The sequence below is a fragment of the Lithobates pipiens genome, unplaced genomic scaffold (assembly GCF_037356315.1).
Source record: "Lithobates pipiens isolate NorthernLeopardFrog02 unplaced genomic scaffold, aLitPip1_a1.2 Scaffold_141, whole genome shotgun sequence".
NCBI lineage: Eukaryota > Metazoa > Chordata > Amphibia > Anura > Ranidae > Lithobates > Lithobates pipiens.
In genome coordinates this window covers 70111-95047 of record NW_027507730.1, presented here as the reverse complement: position 1 = coordinate 95047, position 24937 = coordinate 70111, and the positions used below count along the sequence as shown (strand labels likewise).

At 44.3% G+C, this 24937-nt stretch overlaps 1 protein-coding gene across 2 annotated transcripts in view; it reads left to right on the top strand.

Annotated features, from left to right (window-relative positions):
• Positions 1 to 8697: 8697 nt before the first annotated feature.
• MAB21L3 (mab-21 like 3) overlaps positions 8698 to 24937 on the top strand; it is a 49588-nt gene continuing 33348 nt past the window's right edge. For both annotated transcript variants that reach the window (XM_077479200.1, XM_077479199.1), the window contains exon 1: positions 8698 to 9093. In XM_077479200.1, the coding sequence (XP_077335326.1) occupies positions 9037 to 9093 (57 nt within the window). In that variant the 5' untranslated portion in view covers positions 8698 to 9036. The remainder of the gene's footprint in view (positions 9094 to 24937) is intronic.

Sequence of the window (24937 nt, the reverse complement as noted above, 5' to 3'; positions counted from 1 at the left end):
TATCCTGATGGTTGGAGGTGGGCGGAGTCTCACATTGATCTGTATGTCTGCAGGGGGAGGATGACCCAGATATCCCCCATCAATAATAACACGGGGGAGGGGAGGCAGGAAATGGAGGGGCACCTTGGACACGGCTGAGGGCAGATAGAAGGGGGAATTCCTCTATATAGATAATATAAAGGAGAACTCCGCCACACACACTTCCTACAAACTGGGGGTGTAAAGGTGGTGGGCTAGTCATGGAGGTGTGGGGTAGTTGTAGAGCTGGTGAGCTCTCCTCTGATCTCTATGCTCTCCTCTGATCTCTATACTCTCCTCTGATCTCTATGCTCTCCTCTGATCTCTATACTCTCCTCTGATCTCTATACTCTCCTCTGATCTCTATACTCTCCTCTGATCTCTATACTCTCCTCTGATCTCTATGCTCTCCTCTGATCTCTATACTCTCCTCTGATCTCTATGCTCTCCTCTGATCTCTATGGTCTCCTCTGATCTCTATACTCTCCTCTGATCTCTATACTCTCCTCTGATCTCTATGCTCTCCTCTGATCTCTATACTCTCCTCTGATCTCTATGCTCTCCTCTGATCTCTATGCTCTCCTCTGATCTCTATACTCTCCTCTGATCTCTATACTCTCCTCTGATCTCTATGGTCTCCTCTGATCTCTATACTCTCCTCTGATCTCTATACTCTCCTCTGATCTCTATGCTCTCCTCTGATCTCTATACTCTCCTCTGATCTCTATGCTCTCCTCTGATCTCTATGCTCTCCTCTGATCTCTATACTCTCCTCTGATCTCTATACTCTCCTCTGATCTCTATACTCTCCTCTGATCTCTATACTCTCCTCTGATCTCTATGCTCTCCTCTGATCTCTATGCTCTCCTCTGATCTCTATGGTCTCCTCTGATCTCTATACTCTCCTCTGATCTCTATGCTCTCCTCTGATCTCTATGCTCTCCTCTGATCTCTATGCTCTCCTCTGATCTCTATACTCTCCTCTGATCTCTATGCTCTCCTCTGATCTCTATACTCTCCTCTGATCTCTATACTCTCCTCTGATCTCTATACTCTCCTCTGATCTCTATACTCTCCTCTGATCTCTATGCTCTCCTCTGATCTCTATGGTCTCCTCTGATCTCTATACTCTCCTCTGATCTCTATGCTCTCCTCTGATCTCTATACTCTCCTCTGATCTCTATACTCTCCTCTGATCTCTATGCTCTCCTCTGATCTCTATGCTCTCCTCTGATCTCTATGGTCTCCTCTGATCTCTATGGTCTCCCCTGATCTCTATGGTCTCCTCTGATCTCTATGGTCTCCTCTGATCTCTATACTCTCCTCTGATCTCTATGCTCTCCTCTGATCTCTATACTCTCCTCTGATCTCTATACTCTCCTCTGATCTCTATACTCTCCTCTGATCTCTATGGTCTCCTCTGATCTCTATGCTCTCCTCTGATCTCTATACTCTCCTCTGATCTCTATGCTCTCCTCTGATCTCTATACTCTCCTCTGATCTCTATGCTCTCCTCTGATCTCTATACTCTCCTCTGATCTCTATGGTCTCCTCTGATCTCTATACTCTCCTCTGATCTCTATGCTCTCCTCTGATCTCTATGGTCTCCTCTGATCTCTATGCTCTCCTCTCATCTCTATACTCTCCTCTGATCTCTATACTCTCCTCTGATCTCTATACTCTCCTCTGATCTCTATGGTCTCCTCTGATCTCTATGCTCTCCTCTGATCTCTATGGTCTCCTCTGATCTCTATACTCTCCTCTGATCTCTATACTCTCCTCTGATCTCTATACTCTCCTCTGATCTCTATACTCTCCTCTGATCTCTATACTCTCCTCTGATCTCTATGGTCTCCTCTGATCTCTATGGTCTCCTCTGATCTCTATGGTCTCCTGTGATCTCTATGGTCTCCTCTGATCTCTATACTCTCCTCTGATCTCTATGCTCTCCTCTGATCTCTATGGTCTCCTCTGATCTCTATGCTCTCCTATGATCTCTATGCTCTCCTCTGATCTCTATGGTCTCCTCTGATCTCTATACTCTCCTCTGATCTCTATACTCTCCTCTGATCTCTATGGTCTCCTCTGATCTCTATGCTCTCCTCTGATCTCTATACTCTCCTCTGATCTCTATGGTCTCCTCTGATCTCTATGCTCTCCTCTGATCTCTATGGTCTCATCTGATCTCTATGGTCTCCTCTGATCTCTATACTCTCCTCTGATCTCTATGCTCTCCTCTGATCTCTATACTCTCCTCTGATCTCTATGCTCTCCTCTGATCTCTATGCTCTCCTCTGATCTCTATACTCTCCTCTGATCTCTATGGTCTCCTCTGATCTCTATACTCTCCTCTGATCTCTATACTCTCCTCTGATCTCTATGGTCTCCTCTGATCTCTATACTCTCCTCTGATCTCTATACTCTCCTCTGATCTCTATGGTCTCCTCTGATCTCTATGGTCTCCTCTGATCTCTATGCTCTCCTCTGATCTCTATACTCTCCTCTGATCTCTATACTCTCCTCTGATCTCTATGGTCTCCTCTGATCTCTATGGTCTCCTCTGATCTCTATACTCTCCTCTGATCTCTATGGTCTCCTCTGATCTCTATGCTCTCCTCTGATCTCTATGGTCTCCTCTGATCTCTATGCTCTCCTCTGATCTCCATACTCTCCTCTGATCTCTATGGTCTCCTCTGATCTCTATGCTCTCCTCTGATCTCTATGGTCTCCTCTGATCTCTATACTCTCCTCTGATCTCTATGGTCTCCTCTGATCTCTATGGTCTCCTCTGATCTCTATGCTCTCCTATGATCTCTATGCTCTCCTCTGATCTCTATACTCTCCTCTGATCTCTATACTCTCCTCTGATCTCTATACTCTCCTCTGATCTCTATGGTCTCCTCTGATCTCTATGCTCTCCTCTGATCTCTATGGTCTCCTCTGATCTCTATGCTCTCCTCTGATCTCTATACTCTCCTCTGATCTCTATGGTCTCCTATGATCTCTATGCTCTCCTCTGATCTCTATACTCTCCTCTGATCTCTATACTCTCCTCTGATCTCTATGCTCTCCTCTGATCTCTATACTCTCCTCTGATCTCTATACTCTCCTCTGATCTCTATGCTCTCCTCTGATCTCTATACTCTCCTCTGATCTCTATGCTCTCCTCTGATCTCTATGGTCTCCTCTGATCTCTATGGTCTCCTCTGATCTCTATACTCTCCTCTGATCTCTATGGTCTCCTCTGATCTCTATGGTCTCCTCTGATCTCTATGCTCTCCTATGATCTCTATGCTCTCCTCTGATCTCTATACTCTCCTCTGATCTCTATACTCTCCTCTGATCTCTATACTCTCCTCTGATCTCTATGGTCTCCTCTGATCTCTATGCTCTCCTCTGATCTCTATACTCTCCTCTGATCTCTATGGTCTCCTCTGATCTCTATGGTCTCCTCTGATCTCTATGGTCTCCTCTGATCTCTATACTCTCCTCTGATCTCTATGCTCTCCTCTGATCTCTATGGTCTCCTCTGATCTCTATGCTCTCCTCTGATCTCTATACTCTCCTCTGATCTCTATGGTCTCCTCTGATCTCTATGCTCTCCTCTGATCTCTATGGTCTCCTCTGATCTCTATGCTCTCCTATGATCTCTATGCTCTCCTCTGATCTCTATGGTCTCCTCTGATCTCTATACTCTCCTCTGATCTCTATACTCTCCTCTGATCTCTATACTCTCCTCTGATCTCTATGGTCTCCTCTGATCTCTATGGTCTCCTCTGATCTCTATGCTCTCCTCTGATCTCTATACTCTCCTCTGATCTCTATGCTCTCCTCTGATCTCTATGCTCTCCTCTGATCTCTATACTCTCCTCTGATCTCTATACTCTCCTCTGATCTCTATGGTCCCCTCTGATCTCTATGCTCTCCTGTGATCTCTATGCTCTCCTCTGATCTCTATACTCTCCTCTGATCTCTATGCTCTCCTCTGATCTCTATGCTCTCCTCTGATCTCTATACTCTCCTCTGATCTCTATACTCTCCTCTGATCTCTATGGTCTCCTCTGATCTCTATGCTCTCCTGTGATCTCTAAGCTCTCATGTAATCTCTAAGGTCTCCTCTGATCTCTATGGTCTCCTCTGATCTCTATGGTCTTCTCTGATCTCTATGGTCTCCTCTGATCTCTATGGTCTCCTCTGATCTCTATGCTCTCCTCTGATCTCTATGGTCTCCTCTGATCTCTATGCTCTCCTCTGATCTCTATGCTCTCCTCTGATCTCTATGCTCTCCTCTGATTCTATGCTCTCCTCTGATCTCTATGCTCTCCTCTGATCTCTATGGTCTCCTCTGATCTCTATGCTCTCCTCTGATCTCTATGGTCTCCTCTGATCTCTATGCTCTCCTCTGATCTCTATGCTCTCCTCTGATCTCTATGCTCTCCTCTGATCTCTATGCTCCCCTCTGATCTCTATGCTCTCCTCTGATCTCTATACTCTCCTCTGATCTCTATACTCTCCTCTGATCTCTATACTCTCCTCTGATCTCTATACTCTCCTCTGATCTCTATGGTCTCCTCTGATCTCTATGCTCTCCTCTGATCTCTATGGTCTCCTCTGATCTCTATGGTCTCCTCTGATCTCTATGCTCTCCTCTGATCTCTATGGTCTCCTCTGATCTCTATGCTCTCCTCTGATCTCTATGCTCTCCTCTGATCTCTATGCTCTCCTCTGATCTCTATGCTCTCCTCTGATCTCTATGGTCTCCTCTCATCTCTATGGTCTCCTCTGATTCTATGCTCTCCTCTGATCTCTATGCTCTCCTCTGATCTCTATGCTCTCCTCTGATTCTATGCTCTCCTCTGATCTCTATGCTCCCCTCTGATCTCTATGCTCTCCTCTGATCTCTATGCTCCCCTCTGATCTCTATGGTCTCCTCTCATCTCTATGGTCTCCTCTGATCTCTATGCTCTCCTCTGATTCTATGCTCTCCTCTGATCTCTATGCTCTCCTCTGATCTCTATACTCTCCTCTGATCTCTATACTCTCCTCTGATCTCTATGGTCTCCTCTGATCTCTATGGTCTCCTCTGATCTCTATGCTCTCCTCTGATCTCTATACTCTCCTCTGATCTCTATGCTCTCCTCTGATCTCTATGCTCTCCTCTGATCTCTATGGTCTCCTCTGATCTCTATGGTCTCCTCTGATCTCTATGCTCTCCTCTGATCTCTATACTCTCCTCTGATCTCTATGCTCTCCTCTGATCTCTATGCTCTCCTCTGATCTCTATACTCTCCTCTGATCTCTATGGTCTCCTCTGATCTCTATACTCTCCTCTGATCTCTATACTCTCCTCTGATCTCTATACTCTCCTCTGATCTCTATGCTCTCCTCTGATCTCTATGCTCTCCTCTGATCTCTATACTCTCCTCTGATCTCTATGCTCTCCTCTGATCTCTATGCTCTCCTCTGATCTCTATGCTCTCCTCTGATCTCTATACTCTCCTCTGATCTCTATGGTCTCCTCTGATCTCTATACTCTCCTCTGATCTCTATACTCTCCTCTGATCTCTATACTCTCCTCTGATCTCTATGCTCTCCTCTGATCTCTATGCTCTCCTCTGATCTCTATACTCTCCTCTGATCTCTATGCTCTCCTCTGATCTCTATGCTCCCCTCTGATCTCTATGGTCTCCTCTCATCTCTATGGTCTCCTCTGATCTCTATGCTCCCCTCTGATCTCTATGCTCCCCTCTGATCTCTATGCTCTCCTCTGATCCTCATGGCTTCCTCTGATCTCTATGCTCTCCTCTGATTCTATGCTCTCCTCTGATCTCTATGCTCTCCTCTGATCTCTATGCTCTCCTCTGATCTCTATGCTCTCCTCTGATCTCTATTCTCTCCTCTGATCCTCATGGCTTCCTATGATCTCTATACTCTCCTATGATCTCTATACTCTCCTACGATCTCTATACTCTTCCATGATCTCTATACGCTCTCCTGTGCTCTCTATGTCCTCCTCTGAGCACAGTGTCTGGGCTCACACATGAGCTGTATGATAATAGCAGTGTGAGTCATGTGACTAATGTCAGTCTGTGAGGTGGAGGAGGATGTTGGGTGTGATGAAGGAGGAGGATGTTGGGTGTGATGAAGGAGGAGGATGTTGGGTGTGATGAAGGGGGGGGATGTTGGGTGTGATGAAGGAGGAGGATGTTGGGTGTGATGAAGGAGGAGGATGTTGGGTGTGATGAAGGAGGAGGATGTTGGGTGTGATGAAGGAGGAGGATGTTGGGTGTGATGAAGGAGGAGGATGTTGGGTGTGATGGTGACAATTGCTGAGTGTTTACAGTAAAGCTTGTTGGAGGAGAGCGGTGGGGTGGGGAGGGGAGAGCTGGTGACATTGATTGTCCGGGAAAGTCCGGTCTTCATACACACTGAGGACACCAGAGGAGAAACATCCCCAACCTCCACTGCTGGGACCACCTACCTCCTACCAATCATCATATAGCCCATAATGTAGGTGGAGGGATTGTAGAATAGGCATAGAGCTGGTATTGTACTTCTAGAGCTGTATGGTAGTTATACTGCTGATATGGTAGTAAGTGAAGCTGCTGTGGTAGGAGTAGAGCTGATAGGGTAGTTGTAGAACTTCTAGAGAGGGATTCTGCCTTTAAAGGTAGTTATAGAGCTGTTCTGATAGTTGTTGTAGAACTGTGGGGTAATTGTAGAGATGTTAGGATAGTAACAGATAAGTCTGTGTGGGTCTGGCAGATTAGTTGTAGGGCTGTGGGGTCGTTGTAGGGTTGTGGTAGTAGGTGTACAGCTGTGGGGTAGTTGTTGGGTTGTGGTGGTATTTGTTGGGTTGTGGTGGTAGTTGTAGAGCCGTGGTGGTAGTTGTAGAGCCGCGGTGGTAGTTGTTGGGTTGTGGAGGTAGTTGTAGTATTGTGGAGGTAGTTGTAGAGTTTGTTTTTGTAGTAGTTGGGTTGTGGTTGTAGTTGTTGGGTTGTGCTGGTAGTGGTTGGGTTGTGGTGGTAGTTGTAGTGTTGTAGAGGTAGTTGTAGGGTTGTGGTTGTAGTTGTTGGGTTGTGGGGGTAGTTGTAGAGCCGTGGTGGTAGTTGTAGACCTGTGGTAGTAGTTGTTGGGTTTTGGTGATAGTTGTAGAACCGTGGTGGTAGTTGTAGATCCCTGGTGGTAGTTGTAGAGCTGTTGTGGTGGTAGTAGAGCCGTGGTGGTAGTTGTTGGGTTGTGGTGGTAGTTGTAAAGCCCTGGTGGTAGTTGTTGGGTTGTGGTGGTAGTTGTAAAGCCCTGGTGGTAGTTGTAAAGCCCTGGTGGTAGTTGTTGGGTTGTGGTGGTAGTTGTAGGGTTGTGTTGGTAGTTGTAAAGCCCTGGTGGTAGTTGTTGGGTTGTTGTGGTAGTTGTAGGGTTGTGGTGGTAGTTGTAGAGCCCTGGTGGTAGTTGTTGGGTTGTAGTGGTAGTTGTAGAGCCGTAGTGGTAGTTGTTGGGTTGTGGTGGTAGTTGTAGGGTTGTGGTGGTAATTGTAGAGCCCTGGTGGTAGTTGTTGGGTTGTGGTGGTAGTTGTAGAGCCGTGGTGGTAGTTGTTGGGTTGTGGTGGTAGTTGTAGAGCCGTGGTGGTAGTTGTTGGGTTATGGTGGTAGTTGTAGAGCCCTGGTGGTAGTTGTTAAGTTGTGGTGGTAGTTGTTGGGTTGTGGTGGTATTTGTAGAGCCGTGGTGATAGTTGTTGGGTTGTGGTGGTAGTTGTTGGGTTGTGGTGGTAGTTGTTGGGTTGTGGTGGTAGTTGTAGAGCCGTGGTGGTAGTTGTTGGGTTGTGGTGGTAGTTGTTGGGTTGTGGTGGTATTTGTAGAGCCGTGGTGATAGTTGTTGGGTTGTGGTGGTAGTTGTTGGGTTGTGGTGGTAGTTGTAGGGCCCTGGTGGTAGTTGTTGGGTTGTGGTGGTAGTTGTTGGGTTGTGGTGGTAGTTGTTGGGTTGTGGTGGTAGTTGTAGAGCCGTGGTGGTAGTTGTTGGGTTGTGGTGGTAGTTGTTGGGTTGTGGTGGTAGTTGTAGAGCCCTGGTGGTAGTTGTTGGGTTGTGGTGGTAGTTGTTGGGTTGTGGTGGTAGTTGTTGGGTTGTGGTGGTAGTTGTAGAGCCCTGGTGGTAGTTGTTTGGTTGTGGGGGTAGTTGTAGAGCCCTAGTGGTAGTTGTTGGGTTGTGGGGGTAGTTGTTGGGTTGTGGTGGTAGTTGTAGAGCCCTGGTGGTAGTTGTTGGGTTGTGGGGGTAGTTGTAGAGCCCTAGTGGTAGTTGTTGGGTTGTGGTGGTAGTTGTTGGGTTGTGGTGGTAGTTGTTGGGTTGTGGTGGTAGTTGTAGAGCCCTGGTGGTAGTTGTTTGGTTGTGGGGGTAGTTGTAGAGCCCTAGTGGTAGTTGTTGGGTTGTGGGGGTAGTTGTTGGGTTGTGGTGGTAGTTGTAGAGCCCTGGTGGTAGTTGTTGGGTTGTGGTGGTAGTTGTTGGGTTGTGGTGGTAGTTGTTGGGTTGTGGTGGTAGTTGTAGAGCCCTGGTGGTAGTTGTTGGGTTGTGGTGGTAGTTGTTGGGTTGTGGTGGTAGTTGTTGGGTTGTGGTGGTAGTTGTTGGGTTGTGGTGGTAGTTGTTGGGTTGTGGTGGTAGTAGAGCTGTGGTGGTAGCCTGTGTGGGTCTGGTGGGTTAGTTGTGGTGTGGGTACCGGCAGTGCAGTTGTCATGGTGATTACGGTGGTGATGGCGCTCATCCATGGCTGGTAGAGGATTGGTTGGATGGCCAGTCCGGGGTGATCAGTACTCCGGTGATGGTAGGTGAGTCGCTGTGTTGGGTCGATCTTCAGGAAGTGTTGGTGGGGGTATATGAACCCGGCAGGCGCTGAGATTGTGGGATCCTTCCTGGCACTTCGGTGATTATGGGGCTGGCAGAGCAGTGGCGGAGTTGGTAGAGTGATTGGCACTTTGGTATCGGGGGCGTCGGCTTCTTCTGGTTCTACACAGAGAGGACCCCGGAGGGGAGATGGAGAAGAAGACGAGGATCACTGAGGAGGAGCTCAACGACTTCCTTCACAACACGGTACTCACTCCTCCGTCTGTCTGTATATAGAGTATATATGCTCACCGGCCGCTTCATCTCGGGGGTCCCTCTTGCTAGCAGCGGGTTGGACCCCCTTTATTGGGTTCCCCTTTCTCCCGCCATTCTCTATAATCCCGAGAGATGATTGTGTGTGAAAATCCCAGAAATCCTCAGACCGGCCCGTCTGCCACCAACAACCAACCATGCCACCTTCAAAGTCACCCAGATCCTCTTTCTGATGTTCGGTTTGAACTTCAGCAAGTCGTCTTCACCACATCTAGATGCCTAAATGCATTGAGGGGCTGCCATGTGATTGGCTTATTAGCAATTTGTGTTGCCAAGCAATTGTACAGGCGTGAGTGTATATGGTGTATGTATATATGGAGTATATATATATATATATATAGGGTGTATATAGAGAAGTTTTATTTCACATGAGAAAAGAACGTGTTTCGTGGCTCAGGGTCACTTCATCAGGACTGAGAGACACAATATCATAGAAATCTGTTTAGGGAAACACAATGTGATCTGTCTGTGTGCTCAGCGAGCTTCATGGACCATCTTCTATATGATATGTAGCATTGGAGGCTGGTGGGTTTTGTTTTCAAGGGGGTGGCACCAACCACCCTCCGGTTGGCCGGGACCCCCCGACAACCCCTGCATATAGATTTGGGGCATTGGATGGGGAGGAGTAGAATACTTTAACAGTGACCTCATCTCATTGGACCTGATAGAATCTGATTAGATATGATTGGATCTAATGGGATGTGATTGGATCTAATGGGATGTGATTGGATCTAATAGGATGTGATTGGATCTGATTGGATCTAATAGGATGTGATTGGATCTAATAGGATGTGATCAGATCTGATTGGATCTAATAGGATGTGATCGGATGTGATTGGATCTAATAGGATGTGATTGGATCTGATTGGATCTAATAAGATGTGATTGGATCTGATTGGATCTAATAGGATGTGATTGGATCTAATAGGATGTGATCGGATGTGATTGGATCTAATAGGATCTGATTGGATGTGATCGGATCTGATTGGATCTAATAGGATGTGATTGGATCTAATAGGATGTGATTGGATCTAATAGGATGTGATCGGATGTGATTGGATCTAATAGGATGTGATTGGAACTGATTGGATCTAATAGGATGTGATCGGATGTGATTGGATCTAATAGGATGTGATCGGATGTGATTGGATCTAATAGGATCTGATTGGATCTAATAGGATGTGATTGGATCTAATAGGATGTGATTGGATCTAATAGGATGTGATTGGATCTGATTGGATCTAATAGGATGTGATTGGATCTAATAGGATGTGATCGGATGTGATTGGATCTAATAGGATGTGATTGGAACTGATTGGATCTAATAGGATGTGATCGGATGTGATTGGATCTAATAGGATGTGATCGGATGTGATTGGATCTAATAGGATGTGATCAGATCTGATTGGATCTAATAGGATGTGATTGGATCTGATTGGATCTAATAGGATGTGATTGGATCTAATAGGATGTGATTGGATCTGATTGGATCTAATAGGATGTGATTGGAACTGATTGGATCTAATAGGATGTGATTGGATGTGATCGGATGTGATTGGATCTAATAGGATGTGATCGGATGTGATTGGATCTAATAGGATCTGATTGGATCTAATAGGATCTGATTGGATCTAATAGGATGTGATTGGAACTGATTGGATCTAATAGGATGTGATCGGATGTGATTGGATCTAATAGGATGTGATTGGATCTAATAGGATGTGATTGGATCTAATAGGATCTGATTGGATCTAATAGGATGTGATTGGAACTGATTGGATCTAATAGGATGTGATTGGATGTGATCGGATGTGATTGGATCTAATAGGATGTGATCGGATGTGATTGGATCTAATAGGATCTGATTGGATCTAATAGGATCTGATTGGATCTAATAGGATCTGATTGGATCTAATAGGATGTGATTGGAACTGATTGGATCTAATAGGATGTGATCGGATCTGATTGGATCTAATAGGATGTGATCGGATGTGATTGGATCTAATAGGATGTGATTGGATCTAATAGGATGTGATCAGATCTGATTGGATCTAATAGGATGTGATTGGATCTAATAGGATGTGATTGGAACTGATTGGATCTAATAGGATGTGATTGGATCTAATAGGATGTGATCGGATGTGATTGGATCTAATAGGATCTGATTGGATGTGATCAGATCTGATTGGATCTAATAGGATGTGATTGGATCTAATAGGATGTGATTGGATCTAATAGGATGTGATCGGATGTGATTGGATCTAATAGGATGTGATTGGAACTGATTGGATCTAATAGGATGTGATTGGATCTAATAGGATGTGATCGGATGTGATTGGATCTAATAGGATGTGATCGGATGTGATTGGATCTAATAGGATCTGATTGGATCTAATAGGATGTGATTGGATCTAATAGGATGTGATTGGATCTAATAGGATGTGATTGGATCTAATAGGATGTGATTGGATCTGATTGGATCTAATAGGATGTGATTGGATCTAATAGGATGTGATCGGATGTGATTGGATCTAATAGGATGTGATTGGAACTGATTGGATCTAATAGGATGTGATCGGATGTGATTGGATCTAATAGGATGTGATCGGATGTGATTGGATCTAATAGGATGTGATCAGATCTGATTGGATCTAATAGGATGTGATTGGATCTGATTGGATCTAATAGGATGTGATTGGATCTAATAGGATGTGATTGGATCTTATTGGATCTAATAGGATGTGATTGGAACTGATTGGATCTAATAGGATGTGATTGGATGTGATCGGATGTGATTGGATCTAATAGGATGTGATCGGATGTGATTGGATCTAATAGGATCTGATTGGATCTAATAGGATCTGATTGGATCTAATAGGATCTGATTGGATCTAATAGGATGTGATTGGAACTTATTGGATCTAATAGGATGTGATCGGATGTGATTGGATCTAATGGGATGTGATTGGATCTAATGGGATGTGATTGGATCTAATGGGATGTGATTGGATCTAATGGGATGTGATTGGATCTAATAGGATGTGATTGGATCTAATAGGATGTGATTGGATCTGATTGGATCTAATAGGATGTGATTGGATCTGATTGGATCTAATAGGATCTGATTGGATCTAATAGGATGTGATCGGATGTGATTGGATCTAATAGGATGTGATCGGATGTGATTGGATCTAATAGGATGTGATCAGATCTGATTGGATCTAATAGGATGTGATTGGATCTAATAGGATCTGATTGGATCTAATAGGATGTGATTGGATCTAATAGGATGTGATTGGAACTGATTGGATCTAATAGGATGTGATCGGATGTGATTGGATCTAATGGGATGTGATTGGATCTAATGGGATGTGATTGGATCTAATAGGATGTGAGTGGATCTAATAGGATGTGATTGGAACTGATTGGATCTAATAGGATGTGATCGGATCTGATTGGATCTAATAGGATGTGATCGGATGTGATTGGATCTAATAGGATGTGATTGGATCTAATAGGATGTGATCAGATCTGATTGGATCTAATAGGATCTGATTGGATGTGATCGGATCTGATTGGATCTAATAGGATGTGATTGGATCTAATAGGATGTGATTGGAACTGATTGGCTCTAATAGGATGTGATTGGATCTAATAGGATGTGATCGGATGTGATTGGATCTAATAGGATCTGATTGGATGTGATCGGATCTGATTGGATCTAATAGGATGTGATTGGATCTAATAGGATGTGATTGGATCTAATAGGATGTGATTGGAACTGATTGGATCTAATAGGATGTGATTGGATCTAATAGGATGTGATCGGATGTGATTGGATCTAATAGGATGTGATCGGATGTGATTGGATCTAATAGGATGTGATTGGATCTAATAGGATGTGATCGGATGTGATTGGATCTAATAGGATGTGATTGGAACTGATTGGATCTAATAGGATGTGATCGGATGTGATTGGATCTAATAGGATGTGATCGGATGTGATTGGATCTAATAGGATGTGATCAGATCTGATTGGATCTAATAGGATGTGATTGGATCTGATTGGATCTAATAGGATGTGATTGGATCTAATAGGATGTGATTGGATCTGATTGGATCTAATAGGATGTGATTGGAACTGATTGGATCTAATAGGATGTGATTGGATGTGATCGGATGTGATTGGATCTAATAGGATGTGATCGGATGTGATTGGATCTAATAGGATCTGATTGGATCTAATAGGATCTGATTGGATCTAATAGGATCTGATGGGATCTAATAGGATGTGATTGGAACTGATTGGATCTAATAGGATGTGATCGGATGTGATTGGATCTAATGGGATGTGATTGGATCTAATGGGATGTGATTGGATCTAATGGGATGTGATTGGATCTAATGGGATGTGATTGGATCTAATAGGATGTGATTGGATCTGATTGGATCTAATAGGATGTGATTGGATCTGATTGGATCTAATAGGATCTGATTGGATCTAATAGGATGTGATTGGATCTAATAGGATGTGATCGGATGTGATTGGATCTAATAGGATGTGATCAGATCTGATTGGATCTAATAGGATGTGATTGGATCTAATAGGATCTGATTGGATCTAATAGGATGTGATTGGATCTAATAGGATGTGATTGGAACTGATTGGATCTAATAGGATGTGATCGGATGTGATTGGATCTAATGGGATGTGATTGGATCTAATGGGATGTGATTGGATCTAATAGGATGTGAGTGGATCTAATAGGATGTGATTGGATCTGATTGGATCTAATAGGATGTGATTGGATCTGATTGGATCTAATAGGATGTGATCGGATGTGATTGGATCTAATAGGATGTGATCGGATGTGATTGGATCTAATAGGATGTGATCAGATCTGATTGGATCTAATAGGATGTGATTGGATCTGATTGGATCTAATAGGATGTGATTGGATCTGATTGGATCTAATAGGATGTGATTGGAACTGATTGGATCTAATAGGATGTGATTGGATGTGATCGGATGTGATTGGATCTAATAGGATGTGATCGGATGTGATTGGATCTAATAGGATCTGATTGGATCTAATAGGATCTGATTGGATCTAATAGGATCTGATTGGATCTAATAGGATGTGATTGGAACTGATTGGATCTAATAGGATGTGATCGGATGTGATTGGATCTAATAGGATGTGATTGGATCTAATAGGATGTGATTGGATCTAATAGGATGTGATTGGAACTGATTGGATCTAATAGGATGTGATCGGATCTGATTGGATCTAATAGGATGTGATCGGATGTGATTGGATCTAATAGGATGTGATTGGATCTAATAGGATGTGATCAGATCTGATTGGATCTAATAGGATCTGATTGGATGTGATCGGATCTGATTGGATCTAATAGGATGTGATTGGATCTAATAGGATGTGATTGGAACTGATTGGATCTAATAGGATGTGATTGGATCTAATAGGATGTGTTCGGATGTGATTGGATCTAATAGGATCTGATTGGATGTGATCGGATCTGATTGGATCTAATAGGATGTGATTGGATCTAATAGGATGTGATTGGATCTAATAGGATGTGATCGGATGTGATTGGATCTAATAGGATGTGATTGGAACTGATTGGATCTAATAGGATGTGATTGGATCTAATAGGATGTGATCGGATGTGATTGGATCTAATAGGATGTGATCGGATGTGATTGGATCTAATAGGATGTGATCAGATCTGATTGGATCTAATAGGATGTGATTGGATCTGATTGGATCTAATAGGATGTGATTGGATCTAATAGGATGTGATTGGATCTGATTGGATCTAATAGGATGTGATTGGAACTGATTGGATCTAATAGGATGTGATTGGATGTGATCGGATGTGATTGGATCTAATAGGATGTGATCGGATGTGATTGGATCTAATAGGATCTGATTGGATCTAATAGGATCTGATTGGATCTAATAGGATCTGATTGGATCTAATAGGATGTGATTGGAACTGATTGGATCTAATAGGATGTGATCGGATGTGATTGGATCTAATAGGATGTGATTGGATCTAATAGGATGTGATTGGATCTAATAGGATGTGATTGGAACTGATTGGATCTAATAGGATGTGATCGGATCTGATTGGATCTAATAGGATGTGATCGGATGTGATTGGATCTAATAGGATGTGATTGGATCTAATAGGATGTGATCAGATCTGATTGGATCTAATAGGATCTGATTGGATGTGATCGGATCTGATTGGATCTAATAGGATGTGATTGGATCTAATAGGATGTGAATGGAACTGATTGGATCTAATAGGATGTGATTGGATCTAATAGGATGTGATCGGATGTGATTGGATCTAATAGGATCTGATTGGATGTGATCGGATCTGATTGGATCTAATAGGATGTGATTGGATCTAATAGGATGTGATTGGATCTAATAGGATGTGATCGGATGTGATTGGATCTAATAGGATGTGATTGGAACTGATTGGATCTAATAGGATGTGATTGGATCTAATAGGATGTGATCGGATGTGATTGGATCTAATAGGATGTGATCGGATGTGATTGGATCTAATAGGATCTGATTGGATCTAATAGGATGTGATTGGATCTAATAGGATGTGATTGGATCTAATAGGATGTGATTGGATCTGATTGGATCTAATAGGATGTGATTGGATCTAATAGGATGTGATCGGATGTGATTGGATCTAATAGGATGTGATTGGAACTGATTGGATCTAATAGGATGTGATCGGATGTGATTGGATCTAATAGGATGTGATCGGATGTGATTGGATCTAATAGGATGTGATCAGATCTGATTGGATCTAATAGGATGTGATTGGATCTGATTGGATCTAATAGGATGTGATTGGATCTAATAGGATGTGATTGGATCTGATTGGATCTAATAGGATGTGATTGGAACTGATTGGATCTAATAGGATGTGATTGGATGTGATCGGATGTGATTGGATCTAATAGGATGTGATCGGATGTGATTGGATCTAATAGGATCTGATTGGATCTAATAGGATCTGATTGGATCTAATAGGATCTGATTGGATCTAATAGGATGTGATTGGAACTGATTGGATCTAATAGGATGTGATCGGATGTGATTGGATCTAATGGGATGTGATTGGATCTAATGGGATGTGATTGGATCTAATGGGATGTGATTGGATCTAATGGGATGTGATTGGATCTAATAGGATGTGATTGGATCTAATAGGATGTGATTGGATCTGATTGGATCTAATAGGATGTGATTGGATCTGATTGGATCTAATAGGATCTGATTGGATCTAATAGGATGTGATCGGATGTGATTGGATCTAATAGGATGTGATCGGATGTGATTGGATCTAATAGGATGTGATCAGATCTGATTGGATCTAATAGGATGTGATTGGATCTAATAGGATCTGATTGGATCTAATAGGATGTGATTGGATCTAATAGGATGTGATTGGAACTGATTGGATCTAATAGGATGTGATCGGATGTGATTGGATCTAATGGGATGTGATTGGATCTAATGGGATGTGATTGGATCTAATAGGATGTGAGTGGATCTAATAGGATGTGATTGGAACTGATTGGATCTAATAGGATGTGATCGGATCTGATTGGATCTAATAGGATGTGATCGGATGTGATTGGATCTAATAGGATGTGATTGGATCTAATAGGATGTGATCAGATCTGATTGGATCTAATAGGATCTGATTGGATGTGATCGGATCTGATTGGATCTAATAGGATGTGATTGGATCTAATAGGATGTGATTGGAACTGATTGGCTCTAATAGGATGTGATTGGATCTAATAGGATGTGATCGGATGTGATTGGATCTAATAGGATCTGATTGGATGTGATCGGATCTGATTGGATCTAATAGGATGTGATTGGATCTAATAGGATGTGATTGGATCTAATAGGATGTGATCGGATGTGATTGGATCTAATAGGATGTGATTGGAACTGATTGGATCTAATAGGATGTGATTGGATCTAATAGGATGTGATCGGATGTGATTGGATCTAATAGGATGTGATCGGATGTGATTGGATCTAATAGGATGTGATTGGATCTAATAGGATGTGATCGGATGTGATTGGATCTAATAGGATGTGATTGGAACTGATTGGATCTAATAGGATGTGATCGGATGTGATTGGATCTAATAGGATGTGATCGGATGTGATTGGATCTAATAGGATGTGATCAGATCTGATTTGATCTAATAGGATGTGATTGGATCTGATTGGATCTAATAGGATGTGATTGGATCTGATTGGATCTAATAGGATGTGATTGGAACTGATTGGATCTAATAGGATGTGATTGGATGTGATCGGATGTGATTGGATCTAATAGGATGTGATCGGATGTGATTGGATCTAATAGGATCTGATTGGATCTAATAGGATCTGATTGGATCTAATAGGATCTGATTGGATCTAATAGGATGTGATTGGAACTGATTGGATCTAATAGGATGTGATTGGATCTAATGGGATGTGATTGGATCTAATGGGATGTGATTGGATCTAATGGGATGTGATTGGATCTAATGGGATGTGATTGGATCTAATAGGATGTGATTGGATCTAATAGGATGTGATTGGATCTGATTGGATCTAATAGGATGTGATTGGATCTGATTGGATCTAATAGGATCTGATTGGATCTAATAGGATGTGATCGGATGTGATTGGATCTAATAGGATGTGATCGGATGTGATTGGATCTAATAGGATGTGATCAGATCTGATTGGATCTAATAGGATGTGATTGGATCTAATAGGATCTGATTGGATCTAATAGGATGTGATTGGATCTAATAGGATGTGATTGGAACTGATTGGATCTAATAGGATGTGATCGGATGTGATTGGATCTAATGGGATGTGATTGGATCTAATGGGATGTGATTGGATCTAATAGGATGTGAGTGGATCTAATAGGATGTGATTGGAACTGATTGGATCTAATAGGATGTGATCGGATCTGATTGGATCTAATAGGATGTGATCGGATGTGATTGGATCTAATAGGATGTGATTGGATCTAATAGGATGTGATCAGATCTGATTGGATCTAATAGGATCTGATTGGATGTGATCGGATCTGATTGGATCTAATAGGATGTGATTGGATCTAATAGGATGTGATTGGAACTGATTGGCTCTAATAGGATGTGATTGGATCTAATAGGATGTGATCGGATGTGATTGGATCTAATAGGATCTGATTGGATGTGATCGGATCTGATTGGATCTAATAGGATGTGATTGGATCTAATAGGATGTGATCGGATGTGATTGGATCTAATAGGATGTGATTGGAACTGATTGGATCTAATAGGATGTGATTGGATCTAATAGGATGTGATCGGATGTGATTGGATCTAATAGGATGTGATCGGATGTGATTGGATCTAATAGGATGTGATTGGATCTAATAGGATGTGATCGGATGTGATTGGATCTAATAGGATGTGATTGGAACTGATTGGATCTAATAGGATGTGATCGGATGTGATTGGATCTAATAGGATGTGATCGGATGTGATTGGATCTAATAGGATGTGATCGGATGTGATTGGATCTAATAGGATGTGATCGGATGTGATTGGATCTAATAGGATGTGATCAGATCTGATTGGATCTAATAGGATGTGATTGGATCTGATTGGATCTAATAGGATGTGATTGGATCTGATTGGATCTAATAGGATGTGATTGGAACTGATTGGATCTAATAGGATGTGATTGGATGTGATCGGATGTGATTGGATCTAATAGGATGTGATCGGATGTGATTGGATCTAATAGGATCTGATTGGATCTAATAGGATCTGATTGGATCTAATAGGATCTGATTGGATCTAATAGGATGTGATTGGAACTGATTGGATCTAATAGGATGTGATTGGATCTAATGGGATGTGATTGGATCTAATGGGATGTGATTGGATCTAATAGGATGTGATTGGATCTAATAGGATGTGATTGGATCTAATGGGATGTGATTGGATCTAATGGGATGTGATTGGATCTAATGGGATGTGATTGGATCTAATAGGATGTGATTGGATCTAATAGGATGTGATTGGATCTGATTGGATCTAATAGGATGTGATTGGATCTGATTGGATCTAATAGGATCTGATTGGATCTAATAGGATGTGATCGGATGTGATTAGATCTAATAGGATGTGATCGGATGTGATTGGATCTAATAGGATGTGATCAGATCTGATTGGATCTAATAGGATGTGATTGGATCTAATAGGATCTGATTGGATCTAATAGGATGTGATTGGATCTAATAGGATGTGATTGGAACTGATTGGATCTAATAGGATGTGATCGGATGTGATTGGATCTAATGGGATGTGATTGGATCTAATGGGATGTGATTGGATCTAATAGGATGTGAGTGGATCTAATAGGATGTGATTGGATCTGATTGGATCTAATAGGATGTGATTGGATCTGATTGGATCTAATAGGATGTGATCGGATGTGATTGGATCTAATAGGATGTGATCGGATGTGATTGGATCTAATAGGATGTGATTGGATCTAATAGGATGTGATTGGATCTGATTGGATCTAATAGGATGTGATTGGAACTGATTGGATCTAATAGGGTGTGATCGGATCTGATTGGATCTAATAGGATGTGATCGGATGTGATTGGATCTAATAGGATGTGATTGGATCTAATAGGATGTGATTGGATCTAATAGGATGTGATTGGATCTGATTGGATCTAATAGGATGTGATTGGATCTAATAGGATGTGATCAGATCTGATTGGATCTAATAGGATCTGATTGGGTGTGATCGGATCTGATTGGATCTAATAGGATGTGATTGGATCTAATAGGATGTGATTGGATCTAATAGGATGTGATTGGAACTGATTGGATCTAATAGGATGTGATCGGATGTGATTGGATCTAATAGGATGTGATCGGATGTGATTGGATCTAATAGGATGTGATCGGATGTGATTGGATCGAATAGGATCTGATTGGATCGAATAGGATCTGATTGGATCTAATAGGATGTGATTGGATCTAATAGGATGTGATTGGATCTAATAGGATGTGATTGGATCTGATTGGATCTAATAGGATGTGATTGGATCTAATAGGATGTGATTGGAACTGATTGGATCTAATAGGATGTGATTGGATCTAATAGGATGTGATCGGATGTGATTGGATCTAATAGGATGTGATCGGATGTGATTGGATCGAATAGGATCTAAATTGGATCTAATAGGATCTGATTGGATCTAATAGGATGTGATTGGAACTGATTGGATCTAATAGGATGTGATTGGATCTAATAGGATGTGATCGGATCTGATTGGATCTAATAGGGTGTGATCGGATCTGATTGGATCTAATAGGATGTGATCGGATCTGATTGGATCTAATAGGATGTGATCGGATCTGATTGGATCTAATAGGATGTGATTGGATCTGATTGGATCTAATAGGATGTGATCGGATCTGATTGGATCTAATAGGATGTGATTGGATCTGATTGGATCTAATAGGATGTGATCGGATCTGATTGGATCTAATAGGATGTGATCGGATCTGATTGGATCTAATAGGATGTGATTGGATCTAATAGGGTGTGATCGGATCTGATTGGATCTAATAGGATGTGATTGGATCTAATAGGATGTGATCGGATCTGATTGGACGCCGTCACTGTTCCACCTTCAATATTCCCCCCCAAATCCTTCAATTTTCCATGGGGTTTTGTGGAGAGGAAATCTGAGCCGCGTCTGGCTGGATTTGGGGAGAAGATCCCAATAAGGAGGTGAACTGCTTGAGGGTCCTTTTTACTATGACATCATAATGATTGACAGGAAACCCCAACTACAGGCCCAGGGCTGAAACATGATGCTGCCCCCTGGGGTTTAGTCGGGGAGCTCCTCAAATTTATTTGCCAGGAGTATTTATCTTGGTCGATTGATAGAGATCTGTTGATTTGACCCTAAGTTTGGCCTTGTTGCACTTTTCTCTTCTACCACTAGGTGGCCGGGTACTTGGTGGTACTACATACAAGGAGGGCAACCCAAGGTCAGGTTATGGGTATATGGGGTATCTCAGCCAATGGGCAGGGGTTTTCTTGAATGCCTTGGCCTGCTGGGAGAGGCTATATATTCGGGAGAGGTCAGGTGATCGATGTTCTGCACCACCTGGACGTCTGTCTGGGTGGATGTGTGTCGTCTGCCCCGGGCTGCTAGGCCGGAGATTGGGCCTATCCGGGGGGGCATTTGGCTGCCAGGCTGTGTGAGGTCCTATCCAGAAGTAAGAGAGCAGCGCAGGGTTGGGATTGCGGCTTGTAGTCCAACCAGAAGTGACGGTTCTGCCGGCTGGAGAAGTTGTCGTTGTCAGAGGTAGAAGGGAAGTTGTCACCACGAAGGGACCAACCACCATATTACCGGGGACCACAGGGAGTAACTGAAGCAAATACCGGAGCAACATTCTCACCGAACGGCACAGTGAGAGAGCTCTGGGCCCCATAGCAGCCACATGGTCGGAGAGGTCCGGGCCCCACAACAGTCACATGGTCGGAGAGCTCTGGGGCCCATAGCAGTCACATGGTCAGACTGCTCCGGGCCCCATAGCAGTCACATGGTCAGACTGCTCCGGGCCCCATAGCAGCCACATGGTCGGAGAGCTCCGGGCCCCACAACAGTCACATGGTCGGAGAGCTCCAGGCCCCACAGCAGTCACATGGTCGGAGAGCTCCAGGCCCCACAGCAGTCACATGGTCGGAGAGCTCCAGGCCCCACAGCAGTCACATGGTCGAAGAGCTCTGGGCCCCATAGCAGCCACATGGTCAGACAGCTCTGGGCCCCATAGCAGTCGTGTGGTCAGACAGCTCTGGGCCCCACAGCAGTCACATGGTCGGAGAGCTCTGGGTCCAATAGCAGTCATATGGTCGGTGAGTTCTTGGCCCCATAGCAGTCACATGGTGGTGAGTTCTGGGCCCCATAGCAGTCACATGGTCAGTGATTTCTGGGCCCCATAGCAGTCATATGGTCGGTGAGTTCCGGGCCCCATAGCAGTCACATGGTCGGTGAGTTCCGGGCCCCATAGCAGTCACATGGTCGGTGAGTTCCGGGCCCCATAGCAGTCACATGGTCGGTGAGTTCCGGGCCCCATAGCAGTCACATGGTCGGTGAGTTCCGGGCCCCATAGCAGTCATATGGTCGGTGAGTTCCGGGCCCCATAGCAGTCACATGGTCGGTGAGTTCCGGGCCCCATAGCAGTCATATGGTCGGTGAGTTCCGGGCCCCATAGCAGTCATATGGTCGGTGAGTTCCGGGCCCCATAGCAGTCACATGGTCGGTGAGTTCCGGGCCCCATAGCAGTCATATGGTCGGTGAGTTCCGGGCCCCATAGCAGTTACATGGTCGGTGAGTTCCGGGCCCCATAGCAGTCACATGGTCGGTGAGTTCCGGGCCCCATAGCAGTCACATGGTCGGTGAGTTCCGGGCCCCATAGCAGTCACATGGTCGGTGAGTTCCGAGTTTTGAAAACTAACAGCTGAAAAAACGAATATACCAACCTTCCTAATCCAAGGACGTACCACTACGTCAATGATCGGCAGATGATAGCATGGGCTGTGACAGGTCCTCTTTATGGAGACATCTGGGGGGTATTAGACCCCAGATCTTTCTACTATCCTTCAGGTTATATCCATACTGCCCCCCCCCCCCCCCGGATTGCTCAGGAGGGGAAGAGCCCTGTAAAAGTGAGTCAGTGGCTCTTTAGCCACGCAGATTACATTTACCAGCTTCAAAATCCGCAGATGAAAAAAAATGATATCCTGGTCATGGCTGCAGCTGCACCTAGATATCACCCTTCCCATCTGAGGACGTACCGGTACGCCACTGGACAGCAAGTGGTTATTGTCGGGGCTGGGCTCAGCCCTTCCTTCTCTGAGCTGGCTGATAAGCTATCGACTAATTGCCAGCTCTCATCTCTCTCTCAACAGTGACTCACCTGTTGATGATATCCTGCTCGTCAGTCCTGCCTACTTAAGCCGTCCAGCCCAGAGGATCTCTGCCTTCTCCTTGGTCACATCTCTAGAGTCGCTCTCCTATTACTGTTTAAAGACTGGCTTGGCTGACATCCCTACTGGCTCCAGATCCTGCTTGCTGTTTCTCTTCATTGATTCCTGACTTCTGGCCTGGCTGACTATCCATTCCGGTTCCTGAACTCTGGCTATGCTTTGACCCCGCTTACTCTATTTACATTTTTATTATCATTATTAAACAAGTGTGATTTGATTGTACTTCTGTCTTGGTCTGATTTCATGGTTTCTGACAGTAGGTGAAGGCCATGAATTCAGAAGATGCAGTCAATCCACTTGTTGGTAATATTTTTTCCAGATTGGATGAGCAAGATCACCGCATGGATCAGTTTGCCTTGGCGTTTCAAACGCTCCTGAATCGCACGGCTCACCTGGAATCCCCCACGGTGGCTTCTCCCGTACAACCTGAGTCGCAGGCCGTCCCTGCTGCTGCGCCAGTCTCTGTGCAGCACCCGCCTCGAGTATTACCTCTATAAGAGGTATGTCTGGTTCTGCTCCACTTCCCCAGCGATTTGGGGGCGATCCAGTTCAATGCAGAGGGTTTCTCGATCAGGTTGAGATATACTTTGAAATGCTGCCCCAGGCGTTTCCCACGGACAGAAGCAAAGTAGGTTTCATGATATCTTTGCTTTCTGAGAGAGCCTTGGCCTGGGCTAACCCTCTATGGGAGACACAAAAACCTGTTGTCTTGAGTTACCCTCAGTTTGTGGCCTCCTTTAAAAGGGTATTTGAGGTTCCACACGCTCCGCTTCTGCTGCCAAGTGCCTCATGTCCATCAGAGTACGAGAACGGTTTCCGACTACACCATTGAATTCCGTACTCTGGCAGCAGAGGTTGCTTGGAACAATGAGGCCCTCGTGGCTTTTTCTCATGGTCTCTCGGATTCCATTAAGGATGAGATAGCAGCCCGAGATATACCCACTGAGCTGGAGAGCTTGATCTCATTTGCTATCCTCATTGACTCCAGACTCAGATAAAGACTTTCTCTTAAGGAGCGCTTGCGGAAGTCTCCTGTACGTTTGCCTCCGATCTTTGTAGTCCCACCCATGCCTCCCTCACCTCCCATGCCCCCCTATCCTCCCATGCCTCCCTCACCTCCCATGCCCCCCTATCCTCCCATGCCTCCCTCACCTCCCATGCCTCCCTCACCTCCCATGCCCCCCTATCCTCCCATGCCTCCCTCACCTCCCATGCCTCCCTCACCTCCCATGCCCCCCTATCCTCCCATGCCTCCCTCACCTCCCATGCCTCCCTCACCTCCCATGCCCCCCTATCCTCCCATGCCTCCCTCACCTCCCATGTCTCCCTCACCTCCCATGCCTCCCTCACTTCCCATGCCTCCCTCACCTCCCATGCCTCCCTCACCTCCCATGCCTCCCTCACCTCCCATGCCCCCCTATCCTCCCATGCCTTCCTCACCTCCCATACCTCCCTCACCTCCCATGCCTCCCTCACCTCCCATACCTCTCTCACCTCCCATACCTCCTGTGCCTCCCTCACCTCCCATACCTCCCTCACCTCCCATGCCTCCCTCACCTCCCGTGCCTCCCTCACCTCCCATGCCTCCCTCCCCTCCCATGCCCCCCTATCCTCCCATG